The 26,940-nt window shown below is 38.1% G+C and overlaps 1 protein-coding gene and 1 pseudogene across 6 annotated transcripts in view; both read left to right on the top strand.

The window, feature by feature from the left end:
- Window positions 1-26,940, top strand: part of CNOT4 (CCR4-NOT transcription complex subunit 4) — a 141,119-nt gene that overhangs the window by 75,134 nt on the left and 39,045 nt on the right. For 3 of the 6 annotated variants that reach the window (XM_037165871.2, XM_037165873.2, XM_037165875.2), the window contains exons 3-7: window positions 1,527-1,724; window positions 9,826-9,912; window positions 10,671-10,772; window positions 11,707-11,832; window positions 14,694-14,827. In XM_037165871.2, coding sequence (XP_037021766.1) covers window positions 1,527-1,724; window positions 9,826-9,912; window positions 10,671-10,772; window positions 11,707-11,832; window positions 14,694-14,827 — 647 coding nt within the window. The remainder of the gene's footprint in view (window positions 1-1,526; window positions 1,725-9,825; window positions 9,913-10,670; window positions 10,773-11,706; window positions 11,833-14,693; window positions 14,828-26,940) is intronic. The other 3 variants (XM_037165872.2, XM_037165874.2, XM_037165876.2) reach the window with 1 other exon arrangement.
- LOC119064249 (signal transducer and activator of transcription 2-like) lies at window positions 19,523-22,671 on the top strand (annotated as a pseudogene).

Below are 26,940 nucleotides of genomic sequence, written 5' to 3' on the forward strand. Positions count from 1 at the left end.
TAGTAGTAATAACTGACTTATTGAATGCTAATGTGCAAGACACAGTTTTAATCATTTCATAAATGTATTTATCTTTTTAAACTCACAGCAGCCCTCTGAATAAAGTATTGGATTGGCAAAAAAGTTCCTTTGGTTTTTTTCTATAAGATGGATCTAGTAGTACTTAATTGTCTTTAACTTCACTTGAAACAATTTTGTTAGCTTGTATTGTGACAGCTGTCATATCAGCTTATATTTAAAAAGAAACTTACCAACATTGGTAAATTTTTGTGTAGCCACTTTATTATTGAAGATGGAAGAAAGTATACAACATTTTTGGCATATTAATATTATATTATTTCAAGAAAGGTAAAAACGCAACTAAAAGGCAAAGAAAGATTTATGCAGTGTATGGAGAAGGTGCTGTCACTGAGTGAACCTGTCAAAGTGGTTTGCAAAGTTTTGTGCTGGAGATACCTCGCTGGACAATACTCTGTGGCCAGGCAGACCAGTTGAAGTGATAGCAATCAAATGGAGACATTAATTGAGAACAATCAACGTTATATATACCACACAGGATATAGCTGACATACTCAAAATATCCAAGTCAATAAAGTTATTGGTGAAAATGAAAAACGTGTCTTTTATTTTACGGAAAAACCCACAAGAACTCTTGGCCAACCCAATTCTCCCATTTTACCAAAGAGAAAAAACTAAAGCAGGTGGGTCACATAACTTAGATATGGTCTCTTAGAGCGAAAGATAGAGCCAGGACTCAAAGCCAGGCGGTGTGAGTCCACAGTTCTTATTCAGGCCTTGTAACCTTGGCATTGGCAGTAGTAAAACCAATATTGTAATGATGAGAAAGGAAAAAATTATAATAGCATAACTGATTATGTTTATTGAGGATTATTGTGTGCCACTCATATAATAATTGTTTTATAAGGGTTATTTTATTTTTTAGACCAGTGTTTCATATTATTTTTATTTTACTTGTGAAGATACTGAGGTATAGAGTGTGATTAAATTACCTAAAACCACATGGCTAGTGAGTGTTGAAACTAAATTCAAACTCCTGAACCAGAGTTTCTATGTATTCTAGTTCCCCTTCTCTTTCTTTGACTGGAAATATGTTGAAAACAATACATTAATTTTCTAATATATAGCAGGTTTTCATTAAATATGCTTATTATAATACATAAACCTCTTACACAGCACAGTAGGATTTTAATTTTCTTGTAAACTGTGTGCTAGGCACCCCAGGGATCCCAAGATTGTTTTGTTTTTTTTTTAAATTTTAGAGCCTTTGGTGGTGGTTTAAGTTTTAGCACTAAAAGTGCTTTGTGCTAAGCTCTAAAAAAGTATGTAAATAACTATTTTACTTAACATTTCACTTTTATTAAATAAAGATATTCTAGGTAATTAAAATATTCAGAAAATTGGAGGTATAACAACCACATATCCATCATCCAAAATTTAATAATTGTTATTCATATAGTTTTCCTATTTATTTAATGTTAACTTCTCTGTTTGTTTTATGCTTAAAGCCATATCCAGAAGACCCAGCAGTTTATAAACCACTCTCCCAGGAAGAATTACAAAGGATAAAGAATGAGAAAAAACAGAAACAAAATGAAAGAAAACAGAAAATATCAGAAAATCGCAAACATTTGGCTAGTGTACGTGTTGTACAAAAAAACCTCGTCTTTGTTGTAGGTCTGTCTCAGCGTCTAGCAGACCCAGAGGTAAGTCCTTTTGTATTTTCTTTCTCAACATGACATTTTTTCTTTCTGTTTCTCTTATTTGAGAATAACCGCTGACCCTGCCCAACTGTAGGATTCCACAGAAAATGTTGAGACTCAGGAGGAAATGGGAAATGATTTTTTAATAATCACTAAGAAACCAGTAACCAGTTGTGATCTTAGGCAAGTGTTTTAATCTTTCTTGGTCTTGTTTTCTTCACTTGTAAAACTGGGTGGTGGAACTGCAATATATCTCTAAAGTCCCCTCTAGTGCTGATAATCTGGAACTGGGATAATGGTTTTGTTTGCTGTTAGTTTTCTTTCTGTAGCTATAGAAAGACAACAGTGGAGATGCAGTTACATGCCCCTGTTAAAGATCTGTATTCTTTTAAGTCCTGCCCAAGTAGTAGTGCTCACAGAAGAGTTATAGAACTGATCTAGTGTATCAGCATTCTTTACTCATTCATGTCAAGCCAATTTTCAGGAAAGAGGGAGAATTTGATGAAGGGAAATAATGGACCAGGTTCTTTGTCATTTGTTTGGGGACAGGGAAGATCTTAACCCTTTTGCTTATCACTTTTCTCTCCTTCCACCATGAGCCTTATTAGGGCAATGTTGAACTCATAACTTGTTTTGATGCTTTTGAATGCACGTCTGCTAATTTTTAGTTTCTGATATACCAGGAAGTGCTGACTAGATTAATGGAAAGGCAGATAGAAGCTGATTGACAGCCAGAGTGTTTACTTCAGTAGGAGAGAGCTGGATTTGGGGAATCTGCGCTTTGAGAAGTTTTTGAAGTAATGCTCATCATGGTGCCAGTCAGGGGGAGGGCTGTAGTGACTATGCCTAGGAAGGTGGGCATCATCAGACTTGGCTAAGTAAGCTAAAGACCCCAGGAGGAGGAAAAGTCCCTTGAAGGAGTCTGTACTTTGATTGGATAAAATTCAATTTGAGAGAATAATAAATATTTGTTGATGATGAAATTACTGTGTATCGAGGTTAGGAAGGGCTTCCAATCAGTGGAGGAGAAAGTCAGGGAGATTTTCCTAAGAAGGCTCTATCATTGACAAGAAATACAGTGGCAACTCAGGAACTACTAGGACCTAGGTCCAGGATGCTGGCATTTGTGGGCTACGTGATCTTCAGACCAGGTTCATTCTAAAGCCGAAAGGTGGATCTGGAGTGCATGCAGGAAAACACTTCCTCAGTAAGAGATGTTAAGGAGAGAGCTCATTTTAGACCTATGATTCATCCTCGGCAGCCAGCTCTTCCTTTTCCTAAGCTAGTACCCAACTCCCCAGGCAGTCGCAGTGTGACTTCACCCATGACTGTTTCCCTGACCACCGCCACAGCGTTTCATCACTTCCTCTGTCTGCAGCTCCCTTTATCTATCTGCCTATCTGTCTACCTGCCTGCCTGTCTGTCTGTCTGTCTATCTGTCTGTCATTCAGTTCTGCCTTTTTTCCCTAACCAGAGGACACTCTTGCACTGCAAGTTTATTTACATGCCTTCTTTCATTCCTAATCTTATTGATTAGACTCTATACCTGCATTTGTCCAAATGCAAATGAGAGATGCGAGGTGGTGAAATGCGTACGTGATGAGGCCAAGTGAGGTGAATGAGGAGGCAGTAGACTACTATTGACGTTTGGATGACACGTCAGAAGGAACATCATCTGCTTCAGGTGGTTCTGGATCACTGAATCTTGTTGATGTCGATGGTTGGATGTCAGAAGCAGATGATGTCAGTGGCTGGGGAAATTTAGTATTTTCGGACCACAGTTCACCGGGGGTATCTGAAGCTGAAGGGAAACTAGGTGCAGATAAGGGAGGATCACTGCGCTTACAGAAATTTCTTACTTCCATTAATGACATAACTCCAGAATGACTAATCGGAAGAAGTAATATGCAGAAAGAAATTAATCTAGGTGGTGACCAGTGAGAAAGAACAGTTTAAGAGGAGTTTCAGTGTACATTAAAAACTACCTTACTAGTTTATGCTTTAAAATAATTGTTGCTTGGTAACAGGACAATGAATTTTCTAAGTGTTGGTTTTTCTCTTATTTCTCTTAAAGTAGAGGAAGACCAGAGACCGGTGTTTTATTTATTAGATCCTACCACTTCTAAATAATAATACCTTTAAAACTTGTCTTAGTTTGTCTATACAGTCTTTTCCGTTCAGAAGACTTAGTTGATTTCATAAGAAAACTCAAAATTTCAAATTGTTAGTGTAACTTTCAAGTCAAAGGAGATCCTTATTATTTACTTATCTTTGGGTGATTAACAAAACAGGAGAGTTTAGGAAAATTTAAAACTTATTTTGAAAATATTTTTGTATACCAGAAAATTTCATACAAAGATTGTCAAATATATCATTTATTGAACAATAGAAAAGCTATTGGTAATTAGAGGTAAAAAAGCTATCTGGTATATTGGTAAAAAAAGCTATATAGTAATTAGAGATAATGATTAGAGGTAATGATCATCTTCTTAAGTTATAAAATTTCAGATTTGTTGGAACCTAATTTATTCACTTGGTAAATTAACTTCTGAATACTTATCCATGTGTTCGGTATTTTGGTGTTGGGGATAAAGTAATTTAGCAAGCCAGTCACAGTCTTATCCCTTGACAAGCTTATGGATTCGTGGGGAAGACAAAATTTAAGAACTTATAAGTTCTTAAATTATAAGAACTGAGCATTGATAACAGGGAACTGCAGGCCTATTTGTGAACACATAATAATGGGGAGTTTAATGTATAGAGGGCCACAGAAAGCTTCTCTGAGGAGAAGATGATTCAGAATTAGAGATTGGTTAGGCAGCAGATAAGGGCAGGTGAGTCCCAGCCACGTGGTGGCCTGAGAGAGCAGATTGTTAGAGGAACTAAAAGACATTGAAGACACAGCCATTTCATTTACAAATGAGAAATGGAGGTATGGGGAAGTTGAGTGGCTTGTGTGTGATCACACAGCTATTTTATAGCATAGCCAGACTTAGGAAAACCTCCCAGCCACACCCCCACATACCCTATCCTAAGGCTCCTGTTTCAGTGTATTTTACACTAAAGATTGTTCTGCCATGCATCCATTTATGCATCCATCCATCATCTGTTTATCCATCCATGCTTCCATCTGCTTACTGTTTGATTTTCTCTGTCATCATGTTCATGAACACTTGACTGTGGTTCTGAAGAAGATACTCACATATTAGGTATGCTGTCGGGCACTTATAATTCTGCCCATAACCTTTTGTATTCTCTGTTAGTATGAAACGTGGCTCACTGTGAAGTAAATATTTAACATTGAATATATGGATGAAATGTTGATAAGCAGCACGCTCAGCCTACTCCCCATACTTTCTTTATTCACTCCAATAATATTTTGCTAGTTGACTGTTATCTTCAGGCAGACTCTGTAGTGTTTGACTTAATATAAAAAGTTTAAGTTTAAATTATTTGAATTTCTCTTACTGGGGCAGGCCATTTCTTCTTGGCCAGAGGCCATTTGCTGATACACCGAGGCCTGCTGGTATTCTGTGTCCATGTAATTCTTTTTGTTTACTGCAAAGATAGTTTACTTTTTCAGTAGACATTTATTGAGTACCTAAAGTGTTCCAGGCACTCTGTAGGGTGCTGAACGCAAACCCATGAGATGGTAGTGCCTGCCTGTTTAAAAAAGTCACGGTGCTATATGAGAAGTGGTGTACGCTGTGGAGGCACAAGAGGTAGCACCTGACCTTTAGGCGGGAGGTGTGTATCCCTATGCTGTTTTTCCGGTGAAGTACTTCTGGCATAGGAACTATACAGATGCTTCTAGATGAGAGAGAGCCTGGTCTGCAAGTGATTTGTTTGGCTGGTAAGAGTGCAGTGAGAGAGGAGGCTGGTGAGGTGAGTGATAATGGATTATAAAGGGCTTTCTAACCATGTTAAGGAGTTTGCACTTGATCTTCAAGGCACTGGGAAGCTTTTAATGTTCTTAAGAACAGAGTGACATGGCTGGGTTTGTACTTTGAAAATGTCATTCTGGCTGCAGTGTGACCGGTCAGTGTAATTATATGCAAATCTTACATTGTTATAAAGGTGCTATACCCAAAATTTGGCCAGAAACTTTTCATAATTCAGTGGTTTTTAACCTTATCAGACATAGCACCCACTTTTTAAAAACTAGTACCCTTTTCACTTTCACAAAATGCTCTCTTCATAATATAATCTGTCTACATAGGTAATTTGCAAAAAATGTAAAGGAGAAATAAAAGTCCTCATAAGAACACTTTCTAATTACAAATTCTTGGGTACTGCTACTCTAGAACCTTGCTACTTAAGGGCCGGTAGCATCACCATCTCCTGGCAGTTTATTGATGGGTACTCTCAGGCCCTGCCTCAGAACTGCTGCACCCAAACCTGCATTCTAACTAGTCTCCAGCAGGTCGTCTATGTTAATTCTTCTGATAGCTGGTGAATTTCTTCAAGGTCCATATCTTGAAGCCCTCTCCCCTCACCTTTTTTGCCATATCCACAACCTCTTTAATGAGTTCCTTCATCAGCGCTGTCATAAAACCCGCGCAGTCATGTACGACATCTAGGCAGTTTTTTTCCAGCAGGAAGTTATTGTTTCAGGTTTGATGCCTCTACAGCTGTTTCTACAACAGCGATGCATCGTCAGTGGGGTGACCTTCCAGCCTCTCGTGATACGCTCTCTATCAGGGTCCCCTTCCACAGCGTTGGCAGCCCTTTCCAGCGAGCCCTATGTGTGATGACCCTTAAAGATCCTTGTGTCTCCTGATCTAGAGGATGAGTTAAGGGACATTGTGCTTGCAGGCAAGTAGACCACTTTGACGTCTTCATTGTTCAACTGATAGGGTTCTGGGTGGCCAGGGACATTGTTCAGTATCAAAGAACTTTAAAAGGCAGTCCCTCACAGGCAAGGTACAGTACTTCCTGACTTCAGGGACAAAGCACCAGTGGAACCAGTCCAGAAAAGGGGTTCTTGTAGTTCAGGCCTTGTCACTTGTCACCACAACTAAGTGAATGGCAGCTGGTGTTTATCTTTTTTCTTCAAGGTTCAGGGGTGAGCGGTTTTTTAAGATAAAAGCATTCTTAATAATAGATCCAACTGACTTTGTATAAAACAGTGCAGTTAGCCTTTCACGTCCTACCTTAAATCCTGGTGCTCACCTCTCTGCTTTACTAATAAATGTCTGTCGTGGCATATTTTTTCCCAGATAGGGCACTATTGTCTATATTAAAATCCTGTTCAGGCGGATATCCTTCCTCCTCGTGATTTTATTAATGGCGTCTGGGAATTTGTCTCCTGCTTTTTGGTTGGCAGAAGCTGCTTCTATTATCTTGACATTTTTTTAAGCCAAACCTCTTTCTAAAATTATCAAACCATCCTTTGTTGGCATTAAATTCTTTATCTTATTCACCTTCCTTTTGCTTTAATTTGTCATATAACGACTTTGCATTTTTCTTGAATCATATTAGAGTCTATAGGTATGCCTTTCTTATAGCAATCCTGTACTCCCATAAAAGGTGCATTTTTAATATGCGACAAAAAGGTATTTTTCAGAAGTCCCAGGTTTTCACAAATGCTGTTGTAGCTGCAGCAAGGGCTTCACAGATTTCCTTTTTTTACATGGTTCTTAACTGTGGATTAATTTATCTCAAAATGGCAGCTTCCGCTGCTGCATTCTTCACTCTGTGAGACACATCAAGCCATTCAGCCTTTTCTCGTAATGTCATGACTTTGCTTCTTGGGAACACTTCCAGCATCTCTAGTGACACTTCATATGGGTGCCCTGGTGTTACCTGAGGTTTATGGTATTGCACTAAATGCAGCAAGAATACACGAGAACCTTGAGAGTTCACTTTGTACTGTGCTACCTACCCAGTGTACCGCAAGACAGCTGTTCACATGGAGATGATTAGCATCACATGGCATATTAAGCAGATACTTGTAATACTTGAGCTGTTTGCAGTAGCAACAGGAGGTGACTCTGACATTATTACAGTAGCACAGTATATACTGCAGTTAATTTTATGCAGTTTGGATTTAATATTGCATCTTCCACCTGTATAGTACTATGTATGTCTGTGTTTGTGTAAGTTTTGAAAATGTTAAAGTTTTTACATTAGATTTGTGTATATTTTATGGTAGGAAATAATAAAATAAATTGGTATCTACATATGTTTTATTTATTCATGGTATACCTAACTCTTAATTTTTTAAAGATTTTATTTATTTATTTTTAGAAAGAGGGGAAGGGAAGGAGAAAGAGAGTTAGAGAAATATCAGTGTGTGGTTGCCTCTCATGAGGCCCCCACTGGGGACCTGACCTGCAACCTAGGCATGTGCCCTGACTGGGAATCGAACCAGCGACCCTTTGGTTTGCAGCCCGCGCTGAATCCACTGAGCTACACCAGCCAGGTCTTAATATTTTTTTTTATATTTCTAGGCTACATAGTTTATCTGTGAGATTTTTTCAGATTGTTGCTAATCTCCAAAATTTTTTTCAATATATTTACTGAAAAAAAATTGTATATAAGTTGACCTACACAATTCAAACCACTTTGTTTGGGGGTCAACTGTGTATTGAGTTGCAAACTGTTAAGAATTAATAATACTCCGGTCATAGACTATTTCACAAAGCTTTCATTCTGCCTAATACAGAACATACCTAAACTTGGATAATTTGCCAGTAAGTACCTTAACACAAACACCTCTACCATAATTTGCAACTTCGTCAAAATTACATACATTCTGTTCTTTTCCTAAAATTTCCCTTAAATCCTCACCTGAGGATAAGTTTATTGATTTGAGAGAGGAAGGGAGAGAGAGAGACACACACATTGATCTGTTGCCTCCCATATGTGCCTCCGCTGGGGATTGAACCTGCAGTGTAGGCATTTGACCTAACCAGGGATCTGACCCATGGTGTACGGGATAATGCTCCAGCCAACTGAGCCACCCAGCCAGGGCTCTTTTTCTAAAATTTACCTGTAGACCTACTGTTCCTACAATCTCTCCAAACAGCAGGCTCTCTTTCAAAGGAAGCTTTCTGCGTATACCTGTCAAGTGTATGCAGAGTATTCTTCCCAAAACACTTTATAATATCCTCACACACAATTAGCAAGTTTTTAAGAGAAGCTAAATGAGCACATAAGGTGATCCACAAGTATGAGGGGAAGTAACCATGGAAAAGTAACTTAATAGAGTAAGGAGTGTATGTTTGTTTCACATCTGTATGTTTCACATACATTATTTACCAGGAATAGAGAGGTAAAAAAAAAAATTTACAGAGTTGAAAAAATGGTAATATCTATTGACAATAAGGAAACTAAATAAATATTTATACACAAATAAAGTGATAGATCATAAAGCATTGATAAATGAGGAGCATTCTCTTACTATATTTGGAATTTGTAGTTCATAAACAATGCTTTAATATATACAATAGATTGTTAAAATACTTCTTTATTCTGTATTATTCATTAAGCATGCTCTGGGGGTAGGGTGGGGAAGGCCTCACTAACTGTTAATCACACACATTTCTACCTGCGTAGCTTCTTCTTCTTTTTTAACACTGACTGCTTGCTCTTCAGGATCACATGAATTCGCACTCACCACATGGTGCTCAGGTGTGCACTCGGTGCCCGCCTGTAGTGGAGACTGAGCAATAGATTTATGAGTGAGGACTGTTTCTACTTAGGGCTTTGAATTTTTATTTCTGTCTTTAATACATAATCTTGGTCATCATTTTGAGAAGTAATTTCTTACAGGGATTATTTATTAATGAAAATATGGTCAGGATATTTGATCTGTTTTGTGTTTAAGAATATTGTAAGCATAAGATCCCATAGAGTTTTGGTGCAGAAATTAGAATATAGTAGAAAATTCCAAATGCAGTGAGTCTCAGTCTCTATTCGCGGGTCACTAAAAACAGCTGTTAGGCTTTGCTGATGACTTTGTGCTGGGCAACCACACAGAGTGTAACTAGGAAAATAGTCACATTGACTTGAAAACGATAGAAGTTATTTTGTTTTCACTGAAAAGGATAAAGTTGATGCAAATGGGGCAGTTTGTATCTTATTTCTTCTTCTTTTATAGGTTTTAAAACGACCAGAATATTTTGGGAAGTTTGGTAAAATACATAAAGTTGTCATCAACAACAGCACATCATATGCAGGCTCACAGGTAACAAGTTATAGGGGTTTTTGCTTTGCCTCCCTATGGTCTGGGTTGGACGTGGGCTGTTCAGAAGGAAAATTTATTTTCTGTGATTAGAGAGCTTTAGGGTCAAGGACTTAAGTAGCATAGCGACCTCTGTCAGTGGGGTGGGGATATTTTTGGTGTTCCTTGGACTCTTCCAGGACTTAATGGTGAATTGATAGTTGTAAGAGGGAAATAGGAAACAAAAATTTAGTGATGGTTTGAAGGGGAGGTGAAGTTGAATCTATTATTAATTAGTCTAATAGATAATGATTTCTAGTTAATATTTTCAGATATTGGATACTTACAGTAGAGCATCTTTGTCACACTAGTATTAGCAGATAGACTATTCTTACAAAGTGCATTTATTTATTTTGGGGGAGAATATAATTTGACACAGTGTCTTCAGATCTTACCTTTTAAAATCTAATTTTCAAAGCTTGCCTTTTGTAACCTTGATGAGCTTGTCAAATGACTTTAAAAGAATAACTGCCATTCTCAAGATATTTCATTCATACTTATTTTAGTCTACTGAAAAACAGATAAAATTTATTAAGTATGATTGATTTAAAATGAGTTAGTCTGTGGTTTAATTAAAGCTACTACAACTTCTAATTATTGTGATTATTATTAATGATAGTAGTAGTAAGTGCTTTTAGAATTTCCTAGGCAAGTAGCAAGAGAAGTCTTTTTAAATGTTTTGCTGAATTTGCAACTATAATAACAGCACGTTTTCACTTTAGGGTCCCAGTGCCAGTGCTTACGTCACCTACATCCGGTCAGAAGATGCTCTCAGAGCCATACAGTGTGTCAACAATGTGGTGGTAGACGGCAGAACGCTTAAGGTAACGCGGTCCTCCTGGCTTTTTTAAAGGGGAAGGGAAAGTGCAGTAAGTAGAGGAGTACCCAGTATTTATATATTTTCCCTCCGATAATCCACACAAGGTCTATTTTCAGGCAGATGATGTTTCACATAATGTGATGCACATGGATCAGAAAGGGGGACAGAAACAAAGACCTGCTGCTGGGAGGGGTAGGCAGGAGGGAGTAAATGTACAAGGAATTCAGGGGTCTTACCACTGTGAATTCAGGGAAGACACAGGTTTCCATAGCGGGTGCTGAGGGGAGGGAGGCCGAGTCACCCCTCCTGGAAGTTACATGTTGCTTTTGAAGGGAGTCTTTTTGAAGATTGCTTTTTAGGCACCCATACCAACCTATGACAGATGATTAGTCTGTTGCTGACTTATGTAGGGTCCTATTTTGTCAGGTGTGAATACACACTTTCATTAAGGGGGGAATAATCATTTAAAATCTTCTATATTTACACATTTTATGCTATAAAAATCAATCTATTATTCTTGTTAGAAATAGATATTGGTTCTGATTTGTTGTTCCTGAAATATTTTGACATTGATCAGTGCAGGTTTGAATGAAGGGGTCCCACCAAGCGAGCTTTATGTAAATGGAGGAAGAATGGCATAATTAGAAAAAGGAAGTTGCTTTCTTATGTGCCTAACTACTTACAATATGGAACAAATTTTGTCTCATATGATCACAAGGGAAGAGCATTTGGATGTTCAAGTCCTAGAAACCATAGACTGAGACTCGTTTTTCAGTTTTCTCAAATGAGCATCATCTTTAATAAGTCTTGCTAGTAACGGTTTATTTCTCTAGTACTCACAGCCATACTCGTTGTTTTGTTGTGTCCGTGTCTCATTTTAGGTGAAGTGAAAGCACAAAATGTGGAAATTCTCATTGTCGTGTCATTTCACCCCGCAGGCATCTCTAGGTACAACAAAATACTGCAGTTACTTCTTAAAGAATATGCAGTGTCCGAAGCCTGACTGCATGTATCTACATGAATTGGGGGACGAGGCGGCCAGTTTCACAAAAGAGGAAATGCAGGTAGTAAAGTGATATGAATTCTCACATTTGCAGAAAAAGGGGAGGACTCCTGTTTACAAGTTAAAATAGCTAATAAATTAGGGATTTCATTTTTGTAAACTGGCATTACTTTTAAAGTAGCATCTTCTAAACAGTGTTCCATGGAATGTCAGTTCTGCAGGCTCTTGTTATAATAAGACTAGGTCTTTGGTTCACTAAGTTTGAAAATGCTAGATGAATGAAGATAAATAGGTTTCTTTCCAACAGGACTTCCCAGAGCCTTAAATATGCTAATGCACACCTAAGATGGGGCTGTACAGTTGGAACTTCATTGACTGAGGAAAGCATTTTGGGAAATACACTACTTTAAGGGGAATGTCAGCAAAATGACAGCTAAGTGCGATAGTAAAGTTATGAGTTTTGTTCCCCACACCCCTGCCAACCTCTACTCTTTATGGAGCATGCTAGAAAGTAATATTTCATCAGATGTTGCTGGTAAACTCACATTTTAATGAAGTGATTCTCCCCTTGAAAGGTCCTGTAAATCGTAAATCGAAGGCTTATTATTTTATGTTCATTTTTACATTTCCTCTTCTCCTGTCTGTCTCCTTTCAATTTGTAGTATAAATATGTCTGTACAAGTAAAAATGTTGACCATACGGCATATTAAATGAGGATTATACCAAAGCACAATGCTGTCCTTTCCTATTGTAGATGAGGACTTCAGATTGTTGCTGTGGACTTTTGCAGGAATCCCTCTCATTTAGAAGGTGGGGGGCATTGATTACTACCTTTTATTCTCCAGGTCAAACTAGAGAAAGTCTAGCAGGGGCTCCTTTAAAAGCAGATTATTAAACAAAATGAAATAATACCTTTTTTGACCTTGAGATATTACAGATTACATCCCATTATAATAAATACATCACAGTTTCTTGACATTGTTGTCTTTATGATCCAAAAGCAGTGTTAAAATATGATCATTGTTGGATGACTTATTTGTTAGTTATCCACTAAGTGCTTTTGATTTATTTTTTCCTTCCCTTCCCCTTCCCCTCCCCTTCCCTCACTCTTCTCCTTCTTTTCCCTTCCCTTTTCTCCTTTTTCTTTTTCCTCCCTCCCTCCCTCCCCCCCTCCCTTCCTTCCTCCCTCCCTCCCTTCCTTCCTTCCACAAAGCTTTCTTGGATGAAATTTTAACAATTTCAAACTGAATTTTGACTGGCGGGGAGTATGTTTACTCAGATACTGTTAATGAAAATCTCTGTTGAAGAATTTCTGAGCTGCAGTTTACCTCATTTTTAAGTAGTATTGGACAGTAAAAGAAAATGGATGACACCTGAAACTATTATAATATTGTATGTTAACTGTAATTGAAAAATTGGGGAATTTTTTTTTTACAGAAAATGGATGGACAGTTCATTAGAACTTAATTTATAATGGGATTTAACCTGTTTTAGGATCTGCCCCTATAGAATTATTCGATTATCAGCTTGAGCTCTTTGTGGCTAATGAAAGCCATAATAACTGTTGAAGTATTGATTACAGAAAGAATTTTCAAGGCTTTTCATGTGTTAAAGTTGTAGAACCCACATCCAATTATAATTTTTCTTAGTAATTAAAATTTTATTTCATATTGTTGACTGAAATTCATTTTGCTTTCTTTGACCTGAGTTTAAATTTACTTTGTAAAGGGGTTTCTTTGTTAAAATATTTTCTCAAAATTGAAAAATTGGAGTAAATTATATCATGGCAAAAATCAGATTATTTTTTTTGTTACTGTATAACTCAAAATTCAGTGCCCTGTGAACTTCTCAGAGACCCAGTTGAAATGGGCAAGAGCCCCCTCTGAACTGTGAACGATGCACTGTGCCGTGTGTGCGACAGTTGTGCCAGATGAGATGATAGGGCCCTGTTCTTGCTCGTTTTTATTGTTTCGTTTTGAGCTGTTCTGTTTTGGTTTCGGATTCCCAACGCATCTATTTAGACACACTTTTAAAACAACTAGCAGTCCTGAAGGTAAGTAAACTGCCATTCTAGTCATGATATTCGTACAGAAAGAAGTTATGCAGAGTGATTGCATCAGTTTATTTCTGCTTATGACTAATTTCCACAGTCAGTCTTTGCTTAATTTCTCCCATAACATTTGTGACATTGACTTTTGATATATAACTGCTAACTACAGTAAATGCAGAATTCTCTTTGTTGTGTATACAGCAGGGATTGCCAGACTTTTTTTGTAAAGGGCCAGTTAGTAAATATTTTAGGCTTTTTGGGCCACATGGTCTCTGCAGCAGTTACTCAACTGCTGTTGTAACATGAAAGCTACCTCAGACAATTTGTGAATGATTGTTCATAAACGAATGTGACTGTTCTAATAAAACTTTATTTACAAAAACAAAGTGACTAGCAGTAAATTGACACTCCCAGGTTTAGAGCTTAAAATACATTAAATGTTAAATGGAAACGTAAAAATTTTAATCTAGAAAAAGAAATTGATTTTCATTGATCTTAAGAAAATTTAGTAATGGCATATGATAATTTTTATATGAAGATGGTACTTAAAAGCAGGTTTTTTTGAGCTAGCAAAAATATTGTCTCAGTATACTTTTCTACACAATAAAGTGGTTGGTGAAATGCCTTAATAAATGGAATATATATATATATATATATATATATATATATGCACATGTATAGTTGTTTTGTTGGAAGAATGTTCATTGGTCTAGAAGTAGTTCTGTGATATCCTCCTCGTGGGTTTCTGTCACATGAAAAAACCCTGACATGTTTTATGTAGGATATCTTTAATAATTCAGAAAGTAATTCAATATTTTATACCAGGCATTTTGTGAAACCTCACTGCAGTTTTAATTTCTTCTTTCATTTAGGCAGGTAAACACCAAGAATATGAACAGAAGCTACTACAAGAATTATATAAATTAAACCCCAATTTTCTTCAACTATCTACGGGTTCAGTTGATAAGAATAAGAACAAAGTGACCCCACTGCAGAGGTATGATACGTAAGTACCGATATTCGTGTAATTAGTGTAATCAGACACCTTGCCTTCATGTCTGTCCACCTTCTCTTTTCCTTCTACATCAATTTCAGACAGAATCCTTCTTGCAATGTCAATCATTTATGCAGAATTGGTGTGTTGAATCACAGAATAAGAAATGATGACTCAAAATTTGGGGGTTTGAATATTTGCTGCCTGCTGTTCCCTGTTGATAATTTAAATGAGCCTCTTGATAGCTTCCCATTTGTATTGGTTTGCCCTAGAAACAGCCTCATTGATAAATACATTATCAAAAGTAAATTAAGGGATGTTGATTATTAAAAGGCTCTTGTCACTTAATTGAGGTTTTCCTCTTTACGTATTAAAGGGAACACAATACTAAAAGGGAGAAGAAGGTATTGAAGTGTTGTGTGTTAGGGACACAGGTCCTCATGGCTGCCTGGTCTCCGGGGTCACCCAAGTCCCACACGCTCTGGGTGCAGAGGGCATCCCCTGTTCAGAATCTTAATCATCTTAAGAGAGTTTGTTTTTGTGCATAGCTGTATTGTGTCAGTATTTAAACAGATTCATAGTCTTAAATGCCAAGTCTCATGCTTGGCACTATGTTCTTGTATTGCATTTGGTAACCGCCTGTCAGAAAATGGTATGATTAGTAAAAAACAATAATTTGGGGGCTGTACTCCTCTGTCCTGATGTTCCTTCAGTTTGATGAGTAAGGACCTGTGTTTATTCTTACTAAGTTTGGTAAGTTTAACTTTTATAAAATGAATTCACTTAAAGCTAATAACTATAATTAATTTAGATGTTAATTTTCTTTTTTTTTCCTAAATTTATTCCCAAGTTAAATATGCCTAAGTAATGTTTTGTATGTCTGGGTTTGATATGTATAGTTCAGTGTCTATTGAGGACTAAAATAATGTAAGGGCCATTTTACAAATACAGATAATAACTACATGGATTATTAGTCAAGAGTCAGTTTCTTCAAAGTTGTATTTAAAGTCTTCAAGTCCTTGTTTCTTTGCTTTTAATAGTAAAGATTGTTTATAAATAATTTAATTCTTGTTTATATAAACACATGTACATGTTTATATAAATATATCTGTAGAAGAGGCCGCAGAGTAAAACGTAAAATTACTGTGTAATAAACTATGTGAATTTTGTATACGAGGTATATCAAAACCAAGAGTAAAAGGCAAGTCCAAAAGGTATCTCTCTGGATTGATAATCTTTGACTCTTCATTGATCTTTTTGTACTTTTTTTACCCCTCTGTGTTTGTTATGAAACATACGCTGTTACTTAACTTCACTGCCTGCTGACTCTGCAGTGCTTCTTATAAGAATGTGATTATTGTAGTAAAAATTTATTTCAGATGCGTTTTAACGTTTATACACATCATTGTTCTCATTAAAAATGTCATTTGAATTAAAATCATATTCTGGGTTTATAGCCCTTAAGAAAATTTAGAGCAGAAACTTAAATTTTAGACTATCTTTTTTAGATAATAATTGTTATTAATATTTCCTGAATATAAAAAGTAATATGTTTTTATTGAAGGAAATTAGAAAAATAGATAAAGCATACAGAAGTAAATATTGTATGTATTCTTAATACTCAGACATTTTTTACTGAAAATGATTTGAAGTATTTCCTTGTAGTCTTTTTCCTTCCAGTAGTGCATGTATATAAATCAAATACATTGGTTTGTTACCTTTTAACATTTAATACCCATCATCAGAGTATCCCTGTCATGAAAACAATTTTTTATGCCTGAGTAGTAATCCATTATATATGAGTATTTCAAATTTACTAAGCCAATCTTCTGCTGGTGTATGTTACTTTCATTTTGATGCTGTTATTTATAACACTGTGATGGCCATTTTTAATATAAATATTTTGATTATATCTTTGATGTTCTTAGACATAGAACTGCTGAGTCAAAAATTATGAGTGTCCTTCATTTGAGTATTTTTTCCTGAACATTTACCAGTGTAAGAAACAAAAGAGCTTCTTATTTTATAATTATTTTAAAAATTACTTATTAATTTATTCATGTTTTAGAAAGGAAGGGAGAGAGAGAGAAATGGCAGTTTGTTGTTCCACTTATTGATGCATTCATTGTTTGATTCTCCTGTGTACTCTAGTCCGGAACCGAACCTGCAAATTTGGCCTGTTGGGACAACACTGTAACTAACTGAGCTACCCGTCCAGGGCAGAAAGCTATGTCATTTTAATATGTATCCAATGAAGAACAAAATGTTTATACATAGTGAAGTCATATCTGTTTACCATGTTGTATTGTTATACTTAAATATTTTACGTGCAGTATACAGATCTAATGTTCCACAACAAGTTGACCAATCTATTTATAAATTGATATACTTGCATTTATAAATCCAATTTAGAAGAATGTATGTTATACAATTATAACATCACGTCATCTCAACTATTAGCATATATACCTCTCTACTTAAGTAATTTGTGTGTCTCAGGAAAGATTTTTTTTTGTCTTTTTCCTGTTTTATTGTATTGGCTCTCCCACCACCACTGCTTCCTGTTTGGAAGTCACTGGGCTAAAAATGAAAGAACGGTGTTAGTGGCGCTGAGGAGCATCCGTGTCCCCTTTACTTCCATAGGGGTGTCTCCAGTGTGTTAAGTGCTCTTAGGTGTGACATTGGCCGTTTACTTAAGATAAATATTTTTAATAACAATATGAATATACCTTGTTATTTCTGTAATTTACTGAGCTTTTTTCTTTAGATTGGAAGTGAAAATTGAAATTTACCAAATGTCTTTTCAGCATTTATAACTACTATTTAGCTTTGCTTTATTTTTTTTTTTGTGATCAGCTACAAATAGATATACTAATATTTTATTGGCTTCATATACAGTATGGTCAGTTAGAGCACATTCATAACTGTGTCAGTAGCAGGAGAGGAGTTTCCTAGGAGCTGCAGGTTGTAGGGGGAAGACCAAGGAGGATTTAAAAGTGTGCTCATTTAATTACTCCGCCCAAAGCCAGGGCTGCTGAATCTCAGCTGGGAGGCAGAACAGATTCGGGGTCTGTACTTTGCATAAGTACATGATATAAGAAGTTTTTTTTCCCCTAGGAGGTTGTTTTTTGTTTGTTTTAAGTAGGTCCCCCAAATTTTTTAAAGGTGGTTGGTGGCCCAAGTTAGAGAGTTGTTGTTGTTGTTGTTATTGTTGTTGTTGTTTTGACCAAGCTCCAACGGCTTGTTTTCCTTCCACGCTAACCCCTGCGGGAGAGTAAGTTTGCCGTCAGTGACGCCGAAGGTCTGCTGTGGTTCCCATGTCCACATCGCCATCATGCGGGCTGCAGCAGTAGGGACAGATCTGGAAACAAATTGTCTTCTTCCCACAGGGAAGACTTACCAAGTTGGAAAGATGAACAGTGTAACTCTTTCCATTGTTCTCCCCCCCCCCCCAGAGAAGTTTTTCTTAAGTTGAGAATTAAACTTTATAGGGAAAAAGAAAACAAATGGTTCCTTTCCCTCTTCTCTTGGCATTCCTATGTAGTGAGGAGCGGCTTTAGAAGAATTGCAAGAAAGCAAAACCTAGAACCTTATACACTGACACTAGAGTACAAATATTAAGAGTATTGTAGCTACTAATCCTCACTGAACCCTGACATGGTCCCTCAGTACTCATACATGACAGTAAGTGTATAATGTTCTGTAATCTGCCTTTGTCCTGTCTCACTTAAAGGAAAATAAATTCTAAAAAGGAATGTGTTACTTTCCTTCTCCCCCATTATTATGAATCTGAGAGTATATCTGTCTAGTTGAGTATGGACTATAGATGTGCTATGTTTCTGTATTAATAAATTACTTTGAGAAGACGAATACAAATGACGAGAATGGGGAGTGAGGAAGATATGTAGTAGTGATGTTTACGGACTGGGGTATTTTGTTTTTAAGTTTGGGGTTTGAAATACCTTCATTTAGATTGAGACACTGTCTGTTCACCAACTGAAGACCTTGGGCAGGTTAGAAGCCAGCAGAGTTGGCCAGGCATCTGAAGAGCCAAATGGAGGTAGAGCTGTATCTGCCTGCCTGCTTGCAGAGAGTGGTGAATTTTCGTATTGTTACCTATAAAACAAAGTATTTAAGTGATCCGTACAGCTCTAAAATCTAGTAAATGCAGGGGCTTTGAGGAAACTTGGTTTCATAAGTATCTTTTCGCTGTGCTCCACTTCCTCTCGTTGGTGATCATAGGATGTCAGGTGTCTCAATTTAATTAGAATCTTCAGGGGCAGAGCCTTGAAATACACCTCCATACTTTAATTAAATAAATATAAACATGTGTATTTACTTTTTGAAAAGCTTCATAGCATTGGATTTCAGTTGTTGAGTTAATTGAAAAATACTCTTGAGAAATCGGTAATCTCATCATTATTTCAGAACTACTTGGGGCTAGAACTTAAAAAAAAAGTAGTGCGACTGTTTGTATGAAAACATCATATATTTAGGAATTTTTATGTACAAGGATTTAGACATTACCTTCTGGAAATGACGCCTTGTTTGTGTTATGAGACCAAACTACCTGTCAAAACTCTTTAAGCCCCACTTGAACTCGGTGATTTTCAATCATCTGTGTCTTCAAGGTGTCTTGATTTCTTGTTCTCTCAGCACATGACTTGTCAGTATTTGACTGAACCATAGGTACAGGTGGTCTTCCAACTCAGCTTTTTCAAAGATGATTGTTCTTGCCTCATTCTTCAGTTTAGTTCAGTTTGTATCATCTGCCTCTTTTTTTTTTGGCTGTTATCCAAGAGAACCAAATTAATATGCTTCAACTCTCCAATACCTTTCTAGGCTTTTTCTCCCTTACTAGGTTATGTCTGCCCCACTGCTTTGTGCTGTGTGAATGGTTGTTAATCTTTCCTGTTGAAAATGGAACGAACAACAAAACTTCTGTTTCAAAATGTGAGATATTTTTTTCATTGTGGCAGAAAGAAATTGATTTAGGAAAGCCTGAGCCGAGTGGTAGCTAGTGTTGGTGCACCGGCTGGGAATGTCAAGCTTGGGTGTTTGGCCTGCAAGTTTGCTACGTGGGGGTGGGTCAGAGGGTCTAAAGCTAAGGTAGGGCTGGAGGCCCTGGTGCTGGAGCTCCCTTCAGGGAATGGAAGCTGTGACCAGAGCCACTACAGGGAGTGGGGATTGAGTCCCTAGCCAAACTCAGACCCCAAATGGTACAGTGGGAGGTTTTGCAGAATCTTGACAGCCCATTTCAGGGTCAAATAGCCCATGTTGGTAGACATTTTATAGTACTTAGCAATCCAGATTGATGACCAGAACTGGCCAGGAGACGGCACTGGGCAAGGATAACTCCCAGGCTAACATGCTTTTCTTCCACCACTTTTGCCAACTGAACTGTGAGTTATGGCTGCTGTAGCCAGGACCCCGAGTGCTTGTTGCTACAGTACAACTTATGAAAGTTCTATCAGGACGTTCAGACCTTTCCTTGAGTCCTACCCAACTGGCTGAGATGGTCTTTAATCTCTTTAATCTGATCCAGGCTCAAAGGGCTCAATCGAACAAGGAGAACCAGGCCTTGAAGCACCTGTGGAGAGCTGGCAGCATGAGGTTGAAGCCTGGATCCTGGTGTTGAGGGATAAGATGGAAAAGCTGGTGAAATCCATCAGCCAACTGACAGACCAGCAGGATATCTTCTGCGTTCAATAAAAAGCCCAAACCACAGTGTGGATGCCCTCTGTGGACCCCCGTGGACCAGACAGTACCAGTTTCTGTGGGAGACTCTCAGTAAACTGGAAGAAAGGAGAAAGGAGGTTCTGGGTGCTTCTAAAGCACTGCTAACCCAATTAACTACCCCAGTTGAGCAAGTACTGCCAGAGTTGAGGGGCATGGCAAGTATGATGGTTGGAACACGCTGGAGAAGTGGCTCACTGCTGGAGTAAAGCTGTCGTTTTGCCTTCATCAGCTGCTCATGCAGCTGAAGGGTTGAAGTCACCTGGTTAGCTGTCAGGGTGACCCTCCGACCAAAGAGATGGACCTACAAAAGGCCCAGGACACAGAATTTGCAGTGTCTCCTCCACAAAGCCTTTGTAGTAGAAACTCAGCCCTCTGTGCTCTAAACTCCCCATCAGCCCTTCAACCTGAAGACTAGGAAGTTTACTATATGAACAAGGCCATTGGTGGGATTCCAGAAAGGAAGTGGGTCACTACCACAGCAATTTCCATTGACAGGAAGGAGACTGTCATTACGACGTATTACGATGTGTTATAGGTTCAAACCTGTAGTGTCAAGAAAAACTTGACCCCCAAAGAAGGGGCAGGGGCAGGGCTTAATTTGGAACTTTGGCTACCGGACAGCAATGTTCAGGCGACCTGGAAAGGGCAGCAGTGAGGCTACTGGGTGTGACAGAGGAGCTACACGTTATCAGCTACATGGTTGGATACACCTGCCAGGGACTGAAGCAGGACCTGAAAACAGCCTCCTTTGTGGTCATTATTTCTGTTTCTAAGATGAACTTACTCTCATTTACCCGGGCCTCAGTTCTCTGGTTCAGTCTGCTTGCTCAGACTCCCAAAATCAGCACTTCTTTTTAGCCCCCCCACCCCACCCTTGCCCCCTGCCTCAAAAAAAGGCCCTCCTAGATTTTGCTGGGCCCTGCTCGCAGTTGGCGTTTTTACTGTATTGGCCAAACCCTTGACCTGTATAGCAGCTGAGCAAGCTGAGTGACGAGCTGTTTGGCAGGACTCTAGGATCAAGTGTGCATTGTGGTACTGGGATGACTTCATTAAGCAAGAGAGCCTCCCAGGCAAACTTCTCTGGGCATGAAGGACAAAACTCTGAATGTGATACATGATCATCTGATGTATATCTGGAATGATGGACACATCATGGGCTTTGTGAACCAGAACCAGGACCACCAGCCGCTGAAGATCATTTCTGGTGTCCACTTGCTCCAGTGAATCACCAAAAGGAAGAACACCAGGAGGATGATAAGGTTCTCATCTACTGTGTGCAGCCCCGCACCGAGGAGGTACTGCAGTCACTCACAGGGACTGAAAGCACCCACCACTACCCACTGCTCACTGAGGAGAACATAACTGAGAACCTGCTCTGCTTCCTCTACCGCCAGATCCTCTAGGATGAGGCTACTACCAGGAGATAGTTAATCTCCAGGAATGGAGGAAATATCCAAAACACAGACTCATTATGGTCTTGAACACCCAAGTGGATGAGCTGCAATAGCTGCCAGAACTTCACCTGGAGCCAGAACTGAGTCTTTGGAGCTGGAGCTGGAGCTGGGGCCAGAGCTGAGCCTGGAGTTAGAACCACTGCTGGAGGCAGGGCTGCTCTGGGGCCAGGACTGGAGCCCACACTAGGCATGGTTTCACAGAGTGCCAGGGCCCAACGCAGGACCAGAACCGGAGCCAGAGCCTGCTCTAGAGCCAGTCCCAGGGAATCCCAGAAACAACTGCCATTCCTCCAAGATGGGTTTCTAGGGCAACCTGAGGCACAGATGAAAGGCCCTGTACGGGCACAGCTAATTTCATTGTGCTCCACTTTATTGTTCTTCACAGAATTTGTTGTTTTTTTTTGTTTGTTTTTTTAATGAAGGCAAGGCCCTGCACCAGCAAAAAGACGGACTTGCTTTGTTACGGTGGTCTGGAACTGAACCAGCATTGTTTTGAGGTGTGCCTGTATGTGTGGCTGTTTTGTGTCTGGTATGTTAGAGGAACAGTCTTGTTCAGAAAGGCCTTTCTCAGCAGAAGTGGCTAGTAAACTTTGTGCTGACCTGAGGGGGAGCGGGCAGGGAGAGACGCGAAGGAAACTGGTAGGGTTTTTTTGTTTGTTTTAAATAAAAAAGCTGTGTGCAATTTTTCTTGGCATACCCAGTCTCGTTTCATCCGATATCAGTGGGACTTGGTAGTTTTTGATCAGAGAATAGTACATTTCATGAAGCAGGTCTCTTTCTTCATTAGTAAAAGTAGTGTTTATGGAACTTTGTTTTCTTAACCCTCTTGACATAATAATGGGGTGACATGGGTAGGTGGATGTTGAATGTAAAACAACAGATTTGTTAATAGAAGCATAGCTTAAGTATGACAGAGTTTGATGAGGAAGCAAGTTTGACATCTCATGCCAGGGAAGTTGTAAGAACTTGGACCTCTGAGTGGTAGCCTCGGGCTGTCTATGTTCTGTCCAGCCATTAGAGATCCACGGAGTTCATATTGGAATTGGAATTTGTAAATGTAAATTTTCTTAGGGTTTTACCTGCATTTTCAGGGACTCGTATCTTTGTTTTCCACTTCTTCAATGATAGTTGCACTTATAATGGCAAATTTAACTCTAATAGACTTTTTATAGCCCACATAGAAAGTAAAGCAATTTCTGGTCATAACTTTATGCTTTTCATTTATTATTCTTTGAATTCCTTAACTGTTCTTAAAATAAATTGAAGAATGTCCTAAAACTCAGTGGAACATAAGCTTACTGATACCTTGCTCCAATCCCAATTTTTCAATGGCTGTCTTTGGATTGATGACACTGATCTAGAAATTGTAAGCATCTTTGATAAAACTTTCCCAGAAAATGTGTAAAAACTATGCTTATAAAACTGCAGCTGGCGTGGTAGACAAGGTGATAAAAGTTATACTAACTAGTTATAATTCCTAAGCGTTTTTAAAATTTAATCTGAATGCAATATTTCCATATATTACCCTTGGCATGAACAAGACTAATCTTGATTATATTGAAAATTATTATTTAGTGCTCTTTGATGGTGATGGTTGGGAAGGTTAACCAAGATTCTCCTCTTATAATAATTTTTGTGTCTATTAGCACTGATTCCTTTTGCCTTTTAGCTTTCCTCCCAATATTATAAGAATAGTGCAAGTTTGGGGAAGGTGGTGGAGCAGGTAGCAACAAAAATCTCTCTTTCCACCTAGACAATAATTGTATTGGCACAATCTGTCTGATGTAACTATTTTGGAACTTCGAAGTCTGTTGAAGACTTGCAACTTCCTGGAAAAGACTTGTTGGTTAATTTCGATCAATCTCAGCTTTTAGCACAGTAGCAGCATGACAGGCCGCTGTGCCCATGGTTCTGGAGCACCTTGCACATAGTTTGAGGGAACCAGAGTGGGCAAAAAGGACCCTGTTCTCCAAATGTTGAGGATCTCTGCTCTGTCCTGACTGCTGTGTCTGTGTCTCTGGCCACAGAGATGCAAACAATGAGTCAGGCACCCATCGTTGTGCCCGCTCTTGGGAGCTTCTCTCCCTCTTTCTGAAGTGACTTACAGGGGGTTTATAGGGCTAATTCTTAGCTCCTCTCAATTTTCACTTTTCCACCATTGGGGAGCCAGACATTAAAGACTAGAATATTAAACTGCATATAGGGGGGATTAGAAAGTGACTCTGCATGTCCAGGGAAGGTCTAATAAAGAAGATCTTGAATTTATACTTAGGGCTTATCCTCTCGGCACAGGGACAGCCTACAACAGCTCCCCCCCCCCAAAAAAAAAACAACAAAAAGCAAACTTTGGGGAAGGGGGAGAATCTGATTTCCAAAGGGACCATGTTCTTAGATTAAATTGCCAGTGTCCAATAACAACAACAAAAATCACAAGTCATAGAAAGAAACAGAAAAATACTGCCTTTTCAAAGAGAAAAATAAATCAACAGAAACTTTCTGAACAAGAATGAGATATACTAGACCAAGACTTTAAAACACCTTTCTTTAAATATCTTAAAAAACTATATGAAGAAAGGTAAGAAAGTGATGTATAAACAAAATGGAAATAAACCAAAAAGAAATTCCAGAGCTGAAAAGTATGACTGAAATGAAAAATTCACCAAAAGATTCAAAGACAGATTAGAACAGCCAGAAGAACGAACTGGTGAACTCGAAGATAAGACAATGGATAATATTAAGTCTGAGGAAAACAAAAAAGATTGAAGAAAAGCGAACCAAGCCCAAGGAACCTGTGGGGCATCTTAAGTCGAGGAGCATACTCTTTCTCAGAGTTTCAGGAGAAGAGAAAAAGGTGCAGAGAGACAGACTATTTGAAGATAATGTCTGGAGACTTCCCAAATTTGATGAAAGACGTGAATATAAACATCCAAGAAGCTTAATGAATTCTAAGATGAACCGAAAGAGGCACACTGAGACACATTATAATCAAACTTCAGAAAGCCAAAGACAAGGACAGAATCTTGGAAGGAGCAAGAAAATCAAAGCATCACATACAGATGATCTTCAATAAGATCATTGGCATATTTTTATCAAAAACTTTGGAGGCCAGAAAACAGTGGGCCAAAATATTTAAAGTGCTAAAAGAAGGACAAAACATCAACCAAGTATCCTATATCCAGCAAAACTGTCTCCAAAGAATGAGAGAGAAATTAAGACATTCTCAGCTAAACAAAAGCTGAGGGCATTTGTAACTTCTAGACCTGCCTTACACGAAATGCTCAAGGAAGTCCCTACAAGGTGAAATGAAAGGACAGTAGACAGTAACTCAAAACCTTATGGAGAAAAGAAGATCTCAGTAAAGGCAAATAACTGGCAGAGTAGGTAGCAACAAATATCTATTGTGAAAGCTGTAATATTGTAATTACACTTTTTGTTTCCTACGTGAGTGAAGTGATCAATACCTTTAAAATCTAGTATACTAATATAAAATACTAGATTGCTATAACTTCGATTAGTAGCTTCAAATTTTGTTTTCTACAAAATTTAAGAATCTGAATTTAAAAGAATTACTAGTTTGTTTTTTGGTACGTAATGTATAAAGAGGTAATTTTGTGATATCAGCAATTCCAGGGGGTAGAGATGGAGCTATAAAGGAGCAGAGTTTTTGTGTGCTCTTGAAGTTAGTATAACCTTATAGAGTGTTACAGCTTCAGGATATTAAATGTAATCAGCATGGTAACAGCGAAGAGAATATCTCTAGTATATACACAGAAGTAAATCAGTAAGGAATTTAAACATTTTACTACAAAAGAGTCAAACACAAAAAGATAGTAATGTAGGAAATAAGGGGGCTATAAATAGTAGTGTGATGATACAGCTCCATCCTTATCAGTAATGACTGAATGTAATGGGTTCAGCTCTCCAATCTGAAAACTGAGATTGGCAACTGGATAAAAGCACGTGATCTAACTGTGTGCTTTCTATAAGAGATTCACCTTAGACCCAGAGACACAAACAGGTTGAGATTGAAAAGATGGAAAACGATGTTCAATGCAAGTAGTAACCAAAAGAGATCAGGTGTGGCTATACTAATCAGACAAAATAAGCTTTAAGTCAAAAAACATTGTAAGAGACAAGGACATTTTATGAGTATGTAGGTGTGCGTGTGTGTGTTTAAGATCTTAAAGGGGAAGGGAGAAAGGAAGAGAAACATTGATCAGTTGCCTCTCATCAGTGGCCCAACTGGGGACCAAATTACAACCCAGGCCCGGAAATTAAACTAGTAACCTTTTGCTTTGTAGAACAACATACAACTAACTGAGCCACACTGGTAAAGGCAGGACACAATATATTAATAAAAGGTTAAGTACAGCAAGAAGATAGGACAGTTGTAAACATTTACGCACCTAATGACAGGAAAAATATAATTAAAGGGATAAGTAGTTCTACAGTAATAGTTGGAGAGTTCATTACCCCAGTCACAATAATGGATAGAATAACTGAAAAGAAAATAAGAGATTTAAACAATGCAGTAAATCAGCTGTATTTAATAGATGTATAGTTAACACTGTACCCAAACAATAGAATACACATCCTTTTCAAATTCACATGGGGCATATTCCAAGATAGACCATACGTTATATTACAATTAAATCTCAGTAGATTTTTAAAGATAGATATCATACCAGTTATCTTTTCTGACCACAACAGGTTGAACTTACAAACCATTAACAAAAGGAAATCTGGATAATTGAGAAAATTAGAAATTGCACACTTTTAGACAAATAATGGATCCCAAAAAATCACAAGGGAAATTAGAAAATCCTTAGAGACCAATGAAAAAGAAAATACAGCACACCACAGCTTAGGAGGACCAGCAAAACTAATGTGAAGGGGGGTTTATGGCTGTGCAGCAGTCTTTCCCTGTGAGCA

This window comes from Artibeus jamaicensis, unplaced genomic scaffold, assembly GCF_021234435.1.
Source record: "Artibeus jamaicensis isolate MK-2021 breed Jamaican fruit bat unplaced genomic scaffold, CSHL_Jam_final scaffold_3307, whole genome shotgun sequence".
Lineage (NCBI taxonomy): Eukaryota > Metazoa > Chordata > Mammalia > Chiroptera > Phyllostomidae > Artibeus > Artibeus jamaicensis.